This window comes from Atractosteus spatula, chromosome 22 (genome assembly GCF_055471065.1).
Source record: "Atractosteus spatula isolate fAtrSpa1 chromosome 22, fAtrSpa1.hap1, whole genome shotgun sequence".
Classification (NCBI taxonomy): Eukaryota; Metazoa; Chordata; class Actinopteri; order Semionotiformes; family Lepisosteidae; genus Atractosteus; species Atractosteus spatula.
The window spans coordinates 2,619,180-2,632,058 of record NC_142727.1 but is presented as its reverse complement, the minus strand read 5'-3'; the positions used below and the strand labels follow the sequence as shown (position 1 = coordinate 2,632,058).

The following is a 12,879-nucleotide window of genomic DNA, read 5'->3' as shown; positions in this document are numbered from 1 at the left end:
TGAAGTTGTGGATACAAGCTATTTAATAGTATAGTTCGATTGTTTTTGTTGGGTGGATCGGTGAAGGGTGGATTTATTCCAAGTCACTGCAGGGTCAGGAGGGAGGGAGAGAGAGGGGAGGAAAAGGAAGGCTCACAGAGATAAGCTAACGAAGAGGGGAGAGGATCGGAGACAGAAAGGGATGGAGGGCACGCAGGAGGGGCAGGGACGGGGGGGAGAGAGTGCGTTTTGGTGTACGAGTGGAAATCCAGACGCCGTGTTTGTGTGTGCGTGCATGTAGACGGCTGTATAAAGGTCAGCCCATCTGTCCAGCTGTGTGTCTCTGTGGATTGGCTGTGTCAGTGCCCGCTCCATCTGCCAACCACAGTGTCGGTCAGTCAGCGTCCCGGCGTCGGTCTGCCTCTCACAGGGCGCTGGGGTTCCGGAAGTTGTGTCCGGCGAACCGGGCCTGATCCCCTAACTCCTCCTCGATCCTGAGAAAGAGAGGGGGAGGGAGCGGATGTCAAGGCGGATAAGGCTGACATCACAGTTCAGCCTTCACGCAGGGAGAGATGGGACCTCACCTCATCAGCTGGTTGTACTTTGCCAGACGCTCTGATCTGCAGGGGGCACCAGTCTTGATCTGCATGGAGAGAGGTGGGGATAGGGGGAGAATAGAGACAGGACCGTAGAGATAGGTAGTCAGGATGGAGATACAAAAATGTAAAACTTGCCTACACTTGCATCAGTAAAAAGATGCAGAGATAGCAAAATCAGAAAGTGAGATACAGACAGAGATAGCGAAGCCAGAAAATGAGATACAGACAGAAATAACGAAGGCAGAAAATGAGATACAGACAGAGGTAGTGAAGGTAGAAAATGAGGTGCTGGAAGATATACAGAGAGGGAGAAACAGGGAATTGAGTGGCTACAAAGGAGAAGGAGATGTACAAAATAAAAACTGGGGTGCACCTACTTCTGTCCTTCTGTTTGATTTATTCTTGTCATCTGAAAGTATTCATTATTTACTTACTTTATTTTATTGATTATATAAACTTGATTATTTTTGTATTTTCTCCTTGTGGCCTTAACTCAGATGCACACAAAGTATTTGTAATGGTGTGTTAAATGGCTTCTTGCAATTGTTCAAGACTTGTCGTGTTTTAACTTCATTGTTAACTATATGCCTTGGCACTAATGTGCCTCATCGGTCTTGCCTATAAAGTGCTTTAACTGAGCTGGAGAGCAGAAGATAACGTCAGGTACCTGTCCAGTGCAGAGCCCTACAACAAGGTCAGCGATAAAGGTGTCCTCTGTCTCCCCAGAACGGTGACTGACCATCACTCCCCAGCCATTCTCCTGTGCCAGCTTGCACCTGAGAGACAATGAGCACACTGAGAGTCAGGCTGGGCACACAGAGTCAGATTAAGCATACTTTCAGTCAAGATTAACACTATGACTCTATATCAATGTACAATGAGGGTCAATACACAGGCAGTCTCAATAGTATTGAGTCTCAATATTAATATATTGTATATAAGAGTGAATGCACAGGCACTGAGAATCAGATTTAGCGCATTGAGATTCAAAATGAACACATTGTGAGTCAATAAGATGTGATACGCCAGCACAGGGTAAGAATGAACACAATAAGAGTCAGAATGACCACACTGGGAGTCAATATGCCAGCACAGCAAATCAAACTGACTGTACTGTTAATATTCATATTCCATGAGGGTCAATAGACAAGCACTAAGGGTCAGAATGACCATAATGAGAATTAAAATTATTACACGCCCTGTGAGTCAATCTTAACAGACAAGGAGCAACACACATACAAGTCAGAATAAACATGCTGAGAGTCAGAATGAGCACACTGAGAGTCAATATGAATACACCCTAACAGCCTCATTATAAAAGAAGTGGCAGCCAATATTAACACAAAGTGAGAGTCAATATGCACACTGATTGTTAATAACTGCACACCAGTCAAAAATAGCTTGAACTGAGAACAATATACAGAAATGAAAGTCAAGGAGAGTCACAATCACTGACTGTTTATCCACTGTCCCATCATTTCATCTCTTCTCGCAGGTTAGGGAATACAGATTGCAGATCACAGCGTATTGATCCACACCTGCAGAACCTCGCCGAAAAATCTGATTCCTCTCTCTCCCCTCTCCCACTTCTTCTTGGGTCATTACTGATGGACCCCACCAGCAAAGTCAGGCAGATAGCAAATTCCATCCAGCACATCCACCCAGGCTGTGGGGGTGCCTGAGCCTATCCCAGCAAGCAATGGGTGCAAGGTGGGACCCAAATCGATCAACCTAAATGATCTCACTATCTCTGGAAGCACTATCTCTCTTTCACTGATTAAAGATTACTGATTATGGATTGGCTCAAGCTTATAGAGACCCTCGCTGCCTCTCTTACCCTCTCATATACAGTAGAATAAAGATTATTGAATAGTTCTTCCTTATGCAACTTCATTCTCCCACATCCTCTCTTACCCTCTCTTATTGTTTAGAAATTAGTGACTGCTGCTTGTAGGGCCCGTGTCTCTCTGATTGATTATCACTTAGCAATGACTCACGCCTGGATGGCCTCGGTGACGGAGCCAATCTGGTTGACCTTCAGCAGCAGGCAGTTGCAGGCCCGTTCCTCGGCTGCTTTCTCGATGCGCTTGGGGTTCGTCACGGTCAGGTCGTCCCCGACAACCTGGATCGCCACGGAGCCCGTGAACCGAGACCAAGCCTCCCAGTCGTCCTGGTCAAAGGGGTCCTCAATGGACACCACTGAGTGAGAGGGGGCGGGGCACAGGGGAAGGGGCGGGGCACAAGGAAGGGGCGTGTCATTGGGAGATGAGGCGGGTCATAAGGAGAGGAGGTAGGGGAGGCAGGGTACACAGAGAGGAGGAAGGTTATAAGGAGAGGGCGCAGGACACAGTGGGAGAAGGCAGGTCATATGGTCAGAAGGCAGGGCACAGGGACAGCGGTCAGGTTAGATGGTGCACAGAAAATGACCAGACCTTTCAGAATTGCAGAGAACCAAGTAGGAAGGGATATGGGCTGTCTAGCTGGATCATCTTTAATTCCATGTCAGGAACAGAGGGTCAAACGGCAAGACAATGAAACGTGTACTTGTCACAGCTCTTCCAGAATTACAGTTCTGACCCCTGTTGGTCCCCACGTTATAGAAAAGATCATTCCGCTCGGCGGATTAATGGAACGCCCTACACTGACAGCCTGAAGGAACTGAACCTCTTCAGTCTTGAACAGAGTAGACAATTTATCAGTGATCTGATCCAAGAACTTAAAATCCTCAAAGGCATAGACAAAGCCAATCGAGCAGCCTTCTTCAGAATCAGCAATGCAAAGAGGCAAGCAAAGAAAGGAGACAGTAGAGGACACAAGTGGAAACTATAGGGAAGGGCATTTAAAATGGAGAACAGGAGGCATGCCTTTTAAACCAAGAGCTATGGGGCTATAGAACAAACTGCCCAGCCATGCAGTTGAAACTGATAACCTGAGGATGGATGAGATCAACTATCAGACTGGCCAGATCACTCTAACTTGTAACTATTGTCACAATCACATGCACAGAGGGATGGAGACAGCGACACATTGATGCAGCCCGACAGAGGGCCGATTACCTGGGTAGTCGTTAACGAAGCTCTGGTACAAGTCCGACAGCTCTTCGGCGGTGATGTACCGTGCAGGGTCGTCAGGAGACTTGAAGTCCAGGTCGTACTTCCCGTCACGGTAGAACTCTGATGCCGCCACGTCCATCCCGATCACCACCTTGTCAGTGAACCCAGCTTTCTCAATCGCTGTTTTTAACAGCTCCAGGGCTGAGAGAGAGAGGGGTTTAGACAGATACACCGATAGGCCAGTAAGACTGGCTGACTGGACTCTACAGCACAGTCACACTGACTGACTGAACACTACAGCACAGTGACACTGACTGACTGGACACTACAGCACAGTGACACTGACTGACTGACTGGACACTACAGCACAGCGACACTGACTGACTGACTGGACACTACAGCACAGTGACACTGACTGACTGACTGGACACTACAGCACAGAGACACTGACTGACTGGACTCTACAGCACAGAGACACTGACTGACTGGACACTACAGCACAGTGACAATGACTGACTGGACACTACAGCACAGTGACACTGACTGGACGCTAAAATATACTGGCACTGAGAGACACTAAGCCACACTAATGTGCACACTCTCTCTGTCTCCTTCTCCGGCTTCAGCTTTCCCCTCTAACCCTCTGCCACTCTCTCGCCACCCTCACCCTCGCTGTTCTCCAGGATGTTGGGAGCGAACCCCCCCTCGTCGCCCACGTTGGTCGCGTCCTGGCCGTACTTCTCCCGGATCACCCCCCTCAGCGTGTGGTAGAGCTCGGCCCCCACGCGCAGCGCGTCGCGGAAGGACTCCGCCCCCACCGGCAGCACCATGAACTCCTGCATGGCCAGCTTGTTCCCTGCGTGAGAGCCCCCGTTGATGACATTGAAGGCCTGGAAGAGAGAGAGATAAAGAGAGACAGAGCGAGGGAAATAAGAAAGAATCATTTCAAAATGACTTTGAATCAAAATTCAAAACAGGATCCAGTGCTGGTGTAGAACTTGACCTGAGCTGGGTTCATTCTAAATTTACTCTTTGCAGAGAGACAGACGCCTGGTGTGCGAGACGTTTCAGAAATAGCTGAAAGGCAGGGATAATTTTGTCAAAAATATCCTCCTGCCGCGTGTACAGGTTCTAACGAATATGCTATGATCACATCCTTTCATGGTAGCACAAGAAAGTCACCAGAGCTATACTCAGACTATAAAGGCTTCCTAAAAGTTCTGGAGTTCAGAGCACAGGGGGGATGCACTCTGATGTGTCTTCTTTGTGTGTTCTCTGGTCTGGAAAATGGTCTTGTTCAAACAAATGAAAACTCATTTCAAACCTTTGCAGAACTGCTCCATAACTTGTATCCCCCACACTGGTTAGCAAACAGGAAACAGTGGGCTGTCTTAAGGGACACCACCTCTGATTGGGCTGATGTAAGCAGTGGTGTACCTCAGGGATCTGCCGTAGGTCCACTGCCTTTTCTGATCTATATGAAGCATTTAGAATGTGACATAGGTAGAGGTGCACTTTTACTTTTTACAATGCCTCAAATAATTTCTATCATGTTATTGTTATTGACTTTTATGAGATTCAAATAGCGGAGGAGCAGCACACATAGAGATTGTCGATAAAATGGCAGCCGTTCTCTGGCAAACGGTAGCTGAACGTGGGAAGGCGGTGAATAACCGAATGACCTTCAGCACCTTGTCAAAGCTCTGTGTAACGTAACTCATGGAGCTCTGCACTGCCGCCTACTAGTTTCGATCCCAAGTGCTTGTGGGCTCAGAGCGCACATAGAGTCGCTCTCTAGAAAGCAGAGATCTCTGCTAGGCTGCACAATCAGGTCTTTTACCACAGGAGAATTCTACAGTGTCGAGGTTTCTAGGGGGTGACATCAGTTACAGTATATAACGTACTCAATGTACTGAACCCTGTTACATTTATACCCAGACTCCCTCCCTGGTTTCTGTTCTGTTGCGCTATTGCGGTAAATATGTTGCTTTAACTACTTCAGCCTAGACCCATGGGGATTCACTAAGTGAGGTAAAATACAAATAATTGTAAAGCGTCTGTCATGCCTAAGTATCCCGAGGCCAAAGCCTGGTTTTCCACCACCTGGGTGGGTCATGCGCCAGCAGATCCACTGCACAGCAGATCAGGGTGATGAGGGCGTATAGCTGCATTACTGCTTGATCAGATTACACAATTCCAGAGTGGGATGTAACCAGGAATCAGGGACAGATGGGATCTTTAATGACCAAATAGGCAGGACCTTGGTTTAAACTCACACACAAAGGACAGCACTTCCAATAGGAGAAGTCCCCAGCCCTGGTCCTGGAGGAACAGTGTCTCTTCCGGGTTTTCTTTCCAGCTGAGCTCTATATCTCCAGAGCTCATTGATCTGCTTGGTCGTTTAGGTCTGAACTTCACTCAGCCTCTTCTTAAGTCGTTTGCAGTTATTTCTGCCTCAACGGTTCTTACTAGTTGATGCACAGTTAACAAACTGACACAGGTGAGAGTGATGCTGCAACAGACATACCCACAGAGGGGAAGGGATTCAATTGCTTATAGTTCCGGTAGTGCACATGGGTGAGCGCAGTGCTGGAATCCCTGCATTCCTAACACGCTGATTGTCATGCTAACAAGAGTCATACTATCAGACCGTCAGTGTGCGGAGCATTTCACATTGTCAGAGTCTGTGAGTTATTGCGTCAACAAGCCCTTGAGCCAGAGTCCCAGTGCCCCAGTGCACGTGAGAGGCCATGTATAATTGTCAGCCTGCTCTCACCGGAACTGGCAGCACAAGCTCAGTGTTTCCAGCCAGGTCAGCAATGTGGCGGTACAGGGGGACATCTTTTTCCGCTGCACCAGCCTTACAGATAGCCAGGGACACCCCCAGGATAGCATTGGCACCAAACTTGGCTGTAAAACAGAGGCATAGTCACACACCGATTGACACAGTCAGACATAGAAACAGATAAAACAGCATGAAAATAATGCTGCATAGTGATGTACAATACAGAATACCTGGCAATACAGTATAGTTATGTAGTACTGCAGAGTGAAATGATACAGTATGACAGCACAGTGTAATACAGTACTTCGCTCAGATATACTGCATATTACAGTATAATAATACAGGTGTAGAATACTGTAGAGAGAAGTGATACAGTAATTCAATACTATGTGCAGTGACACAGTATTAGTGTATAATGCAGTGATCCAGTAATTCAGAACTATACATAATAATGATACAGTAATACAGCACAGTATACTGATACAGTAAAACAGCATAGTGTAGTGATATAGTAATACTGCATTATAGAGCACAGTAATTATGCAAGTGTGACTTGTTCATTTCTGATGATGCTAAGAAACTTTCTACTTCAAGCAACAACAAAATAGTTTGTTATAATCGTCAGTCTTATTTTTGTTTCAGTTATGGTTTTTACCACTACAACTTGATTCATTGTGTTTCTACACTGCTGTATACTTCATTATCTCTTTTTGGTATCTAGAAAAAAAACACTGATCCAAGCAATTGATTGATTGATCGATTGATGGATGGATGGATTGATTCAGGGCAACTCACACTTATTCTCGGTGCCGTCCATCTCTAACATCAAGTTGTCCAGCTTCTCCTGCTCGACGACACTGATCTCCTGCAACCCAAACCACACAACGCTCGCTGTGACACACACTGCGCAGCACATCACAGTCCACCACTGACAGCCTGTGCTTTTGTCTTGCAAGGTTAGAAATTCCTGTCATCAACTCCCCAGACAGCAGGTGACAGTGTGCTGACTCATTCTGGTCTCCAGCGTACTGACGGCACAAAGGAATTTTAAACTTGCTAAACAGGGCAAATTATTCCCTTCCTCTGTTTTCCACTGTTACTTTTCAGCAGACCGGACTCTCAACAGGTTAATGACCTCATCACCAGTCCCTAATCCACTCTCTCACTAACCACGTTCTGCACCAGTGTCACTCAAGAATATCAGTCTTGGATCATCCGTTAATCAAAATGACACCCTATACATGTAATCAATATCCAAAACCCATGCACTTTATGTTTCGCAAAACGTACATGCATGAATAGCGTGATGGGTTTCTTCTGATGCTCAGTTTACACATACACAATAAAGAACGCACTGCACCACACACAATACGGACAGTGAAACCAACACATTCTTCAAATATAGATCTCAAATAAATAAATATAGTTTTCATTCTTTGTAAAAATAAATTGTCCTGCACACACATACGGGATAAAACACATAAAACTGAAAAACCCCAGCCGATACTGTCGCATACGGATACAGTGACTCACTGATTCAAGCAGCGCAGGCCGAAGGGTGTCATTGATGTGAGCTACAGCCTGCAGGACGCCTGAGCAGAGAGACAGGGGGACAGTTCAAGGATATTGTGAGGAAACGGGATATTAAGACAATACAGAGTGTTATAATCAATACAGGGAGGGATACAGGCTCAAGAGCAATTACAGATAGTGCAGATATACCGTGATAGTATAGAGACCGCATGATAAGGGAGGTGACGATAACACAGTAGGGATGGCCTGGTATTGTAACAATATTCAGACAGGGCAGAAAAACTTGGATGCTACAGGGATATTATGATAATAGAGAAATACAGAAATACAACCATACCCCCGCTAGTCAAAAGACAGAGATAGAAAACATTGCAACAGGTCAGAAATACTCCAATAAACTTGCAATTAAGTCATGTTGAGGAGATGTGGATGTGGAGACAGTATCCCAAGCGCCTCCCACCCCCACCTCTTCAGTATCACCTTCACATCTGCCCCTCTCCCTAGCCTTCATTCTCAGATTTACAGCTGCTGATTACCGCTGGCGCTCCTGCCCAATTTCAGAACACAGAATCAGTTGCGTGTTTTGCACGACGCCCTGCTCCAAACTGCGGAGAAGAGGGAGGCGGTTACAGGCGGGCTCCTCTGACCCGCCCACCTTAAGACGTCATAGGCAGCGTAGGCTCTGTCCCGCAGGCTCAGCGCTGATTGCAGGAGAGGAATGTCCATCACTGACAGTACCACAAGCCTGTAAGCGCCCTGCAGGCCACAGGGGGGCGCTGTGTCGCAGACAACTCCCACCCTACCCTGGGTGCCCCTTAGCCAAAGGAGCAGTGCCGCTTGCAGCACGTCGGTGCCAGGCAGGTAGTGTCATAGCCCAGGCTCGAACCCGGGATCACAGAGCCCGACCTGATCTCAGGTGACGCCTTTACCCGTTGAGCCACTCCAGAGGCAAGCTTGTCTCTTTATTCTCCCTTTCCACCCCCTTCAGGAGAACATAGGCAAGGTTACAAGTGAGAGGAGGCTGTTAGACCCATGTAGCCTGATTGGGAGCTAAATGATCCAGAGATCACCTCTCCCTGCCCTCCCCCGGTCTCCCCCTCTCACCTTTCCCCTTGTATCGGGACTTGTCGTTGTCTCTCAGCTCCAGGGCCTCATAGATCCCAGTCGAGGCTCCACTGGGAACAGCAGCACGGAACATGCCTGACCGAGAGGGAGAGAGACCGAGAGCAGGGGGTCATGAAAGACGTGGCGCTCAGCTACGAGAGGGGGGAAGACACAGGTCTGAGAGGATCAGGGGAGGTTGGATGGGGGGGGGGGGGGAAGGGTGTGGAGAGACAGGCAGAAGGAGGAAGAGCTGCGGGAGTGAGGGACGGAGAGGCCGCTGTGCTGTCACCTTTCTCCGTGTGAAGATCCACTTCCACCGTGGGGTTCCCACGGGAGTCCAGGATCTCACGGGCGTGGATATTGATGATGGACATCCTGAAAGAGAGAAAAGGAGTTTGCAAGGATGGGGCAGGGAACCGTCGCCGCATTGAGACAGAGGAAGAGAGAGAGAGAGAGGAGTTACAGAGAGCAGAAAGACGAGAGAGATGAGGGGAATAGAGAGGAGAGAAGATGGTTAGAACAGAGAGGAGAAAGAAGGGTGAATGACAGGACAGGAGACAGAGAGAGGGGAGAGAAAGACGTGGATCCAGGAGGGTGAATGCCGAGACCTTCCTCTTGCCCTGTAGCTCCATCTTGGCAGCAGTGACATCACTGCGCATACAATGTCACCTAGTCTGCTGTTTTCCCTCATTTCACATAGCCAGTGCATCACTGTGGACATCAGTGACAATATCATTAATATCTAGCCATGTGGTGCTGTTTACAATGCCTGGCATGTAGATGCCTACAGGGCAGCAGAGCCTCCGACCAGCACGAGCAAATCTGCCGCAGGTCTGTGAGGAGCACGAGAGATCCTCCCGACCGGCATGGAGCTGTGCCACAGTCTCGAGACCGCATTTCGATCCACGGCATACCTCTTTCTCTCTCGATCCTCTCTTTCTCGAGCCGCCACGGAGACAGGAGCCGGCCGCAGGGAGGGAGGGAGAGAAATAAATTATTAAAACCTGCTCGGGCTCCAGCGAAGCAAAGGAAGACCTCGTTCGGAGACGCAGCGGAGGCGGGGGGGGGGGGGGTGGGTTGGGGGAGGAAGAGAGGTTTCTGCAGCCAAACTGACCCAGCCGCACACGGCTGGTCTGCCAGGCTCTACCGCTAACAGCGCACCGCGTCCGACAGAGAGCCAGGGAGGAGGGAGACGAGGAAGAGGGGCAGAATGACCTCTAGGCTGCATCACATAACCTCCCAGAACCGATTAACTCTAATTAGACATCTCCTGCAGGTGCAATAAGCTTCTGCAAGGCAATAGTTATGCACAGACAGATAGGACAGGAAAGGACACTGACAGGCAGCTTGTCTGCAGTAATGCAGTAAAAAAAAATCTTCAAAAGCCACGATACATACACACACACAGACAGACAGACAGGTCCAGCTCGATATCGGCAACCCACACAAGAACACACACACACACAAGAGACTAATGGACCCGCACAGACCCACACTGACACGCAGATACACTGCCCTGCCGCACTGCCTCAGAGACCCCCCGCGTCTGCAGCCGGATCAATACCGACCGGGAGCCGGCGTCTGCGGCCGGAGAACGAAGACGGGGAAGGGCAGGGGAGAAGAAGGGGAGACGCCGGGCGGTGAGCGAGCCTTACCTGCCGCGTGTGCTTAGCCTTGCAGGGAAAGCGAGAGAATGTGACAGAACGAGGGAGGGAGCGAGAGAGAGAAATACAGATTGCGGGGGGGGGGGGGGGGGGGTGGTGGAGGGAGTGGAGCAAATGTGCCAGTCAGGGAGGGAGGAGAACGAGGAGGAGGAGGTGGGGAGGAGGGGAGGCTATGAGTCAGAGAGAGAGAGCGGGTCAAGGAGAGAGAGAGAACAGAGATGCAGCAGCACAAAGATGGAGAGCAGGAAAGACGGAGAGAGAGGCGTTTAGGAAAGCTGATGTACAGAAATGCAGGGAATCTCAGGAGAAGAGAGATGGCAAAGCCACAACACGCAGAATGGATCCCCAAAAGATTCACTATTATCTATTCTAGGCCTGTCTGCTGTGTGAAAACGAAAGCTGCCCTGACCTGCTCGTACACTCCTGACAGCTCTTCACAGATGTCGAGACACTCCTAGCTCAGACGTGGAGGAAAGCCCATCTTCACGGGGATGTTGTGATCGAGTTTAGGTGTCAGCCTTGCACACGGTATCATGCGTAGTGTCGGGTCATCAGAAATCGGGAAGCCCTCGATAGAAGAATGAAACGCCCACAAAACACAGCAGTGCCGTTTCGGGTGGAAATGGGGGCCTAGATTGCACAGTGCAGGGCCTGACGAGGATGCTTGTGCAGCTGGCAGATAGTTCTACCACAGGGTGTGGAGCTGGAAGGAGGGGGAGGGTTAAGCTCTATACATTCCCAGAGACGAGGCCTGCCCTTTCAGTAGGTGAGCAAATGAAACCGAGCTTCCGAGAAGACAGACCCCTGCACAACAGAGAGAGGGAAAACTGTCACATGCTCAGCGAGCAGGTGGAGAGGAAGGACAGGGCTCTTAATAAGCCATTTTGGGCTAACAGGATTATTTGCCTCACAGCAGATTTTTGCAGCTCATGCGAGTGTCCTTGACACAGCAAGGGAGGGGAAGAAGGAGAGAGAGAGAGAAGGAAGAGAGAGGCAGGAGGAGGAGGGGGAGCAAAGTCAATTCCAATTGGCTGATTTTCTGGTGTGTTTCGGGTCTTGGTCACGTGACCATCTGCAGACCTTTAACAGTTCAGTCCTTTTGAGAGAGAGAGAGAGGGGAAAGGAGTACTGCAGGGGGATAGAAAAACACTATAAACCAAGAATATGACCAATGAATGACGAGGAGAACTAGGACCCGACACGTACAGGATTGAGCACCACAGCCTGGCTATAAAACTGGGTGACAAGCAGGCCTGGCTGTCCAGTGAGAACAGAAGAGGATCACAGCCCGGCCCTAGACACCGGTTGACACAGGCAGACCGGTCTGTGCAAGAGAGAACCGGCTGTGCTCCCACCCACACCAGTGTGAAGCACCTTCCGCTGCACTGCACGCAAATCGGGGATTTAGACAAGTCTTCTCCCACTTAATCCCTGAATTCCTACCCCTGCCAGAAGCAGAACGGCGTCCACTCAAAACTGCGGGGAAACGTGGAGGAACCTCCATAGAGCTGGCCGCCCAGCAGGGGATCTGAGGAACAGGCTGAGCGAGTCAGTATTTCCTTCGAAACGGTCACCCATTGCTGTGGCAGCACTTAATGAATTCACCAGGAGAGCACAAACGGGGCGAGAGAGGAAACCGCACTTGGGACATTTGTGATTTTTTGAAGTGGCAAGGAAAGTAAGGGAGAAAGAAGACCAAGATAAAGGGTAGGAAAGGAGCTGCAGCCCCCACAAGCAGGACTGCAGGTTTCACCCACCCAGCGTTCGAGCACCTCAGTCAGGCATCTGAGCCAGTAAAGCAGGGTCAACCAAACCGCAGTGCTGCGTGCCCTGATGGGCAAACGGGCTCTTTCAGTCTCCACCCTTGCCAAGCCTGCGCTGTTAAATTCTCAGAGTTAAAGAGACATGCAACCAATCCTTAACTACCTTTCAATTGCTTCTGAAAACCTCCCCCCCAACTCTGTGCAAAAGCTTGCCTTCCCCAAAAAAATAGCTGCAGCTGGTTGTCTTATTCAAATTTGTGAGCCCGTTTCAAAGGCACAGCTGATCCTCGGACAAAAGCCGATGCAGCAGTTTGAGAAAGTAACAGCTTAGGCTCTTGGGGGGGCAGAACGTTTCAGTGAGCTTAAATAAAACAAACTCATTTTCTTCCAGTATTTAAC

General features: G+C 49.3%; 1 protein-coding gene across 1 annotated transcript; it reads right to left on the bottom strand.

The window, feature by feature from the left end:
* eno2 (enolase 2) lies at window positions 1–10,861 on the bottom strand. Its single transcript, XM_088939553.1, has 13 exons — window positions 10,709–10,861; window positions 9,968–9,988; window positions 9,343–9,428; window positions 9,054–9,149; window positions 7,950–8,008; window positions 7,212–7,281; window positions 6,408–6,541; window positions 4,299–4,521; window positions 3,635–3,832; window positions 2,576–2,777; window positions 1,246–1,354; window positions 564–622; window positions 1–473 (listed from the first exon to the last, which is right to left on the bottom strand). The coding sequence occupies exons 3-13, from the start codon at window positions 9,425–9,427 to the stop codon at window positions 404–406; spliced, it is 1,305 nt and encodes a 434-aa protein (XP_088795679.1). The 5' UTR covers window position 9,428; window positions 9,968–9,988; window positions 10,709–10,861; the 3' UTR covers window positions 1–403.
* Between the last annotated feature and the right edge of the window lie 2,018 nt (window positions 10,862–12,879).

Bases quoted from the DNA above. Each gene is read 5' to 3' on its own strand.
- eno2 (XM_088939553.1), bottom strand. From the start codon at position 9,427: ATGTCCATCATCAATATCCACGCCCGTGAGATCCTGGACTCCCGTGGG. The intron at 8,009-9,053 runs GTGAGAGGGGGA...CTCTCTGCTCAG, and splicing joins GTCCCGATACAAGGGGAAAG to GCGTCCTGCAGGCTGTAGCT. The intron at 3,833-4,298 runs GTGAGGGTGGCG...TCTCTCTCTCAG, and splicing joins CATCCTGGAGAACAGCGAGG to CCCTGGAGCTGTTAAAAACA.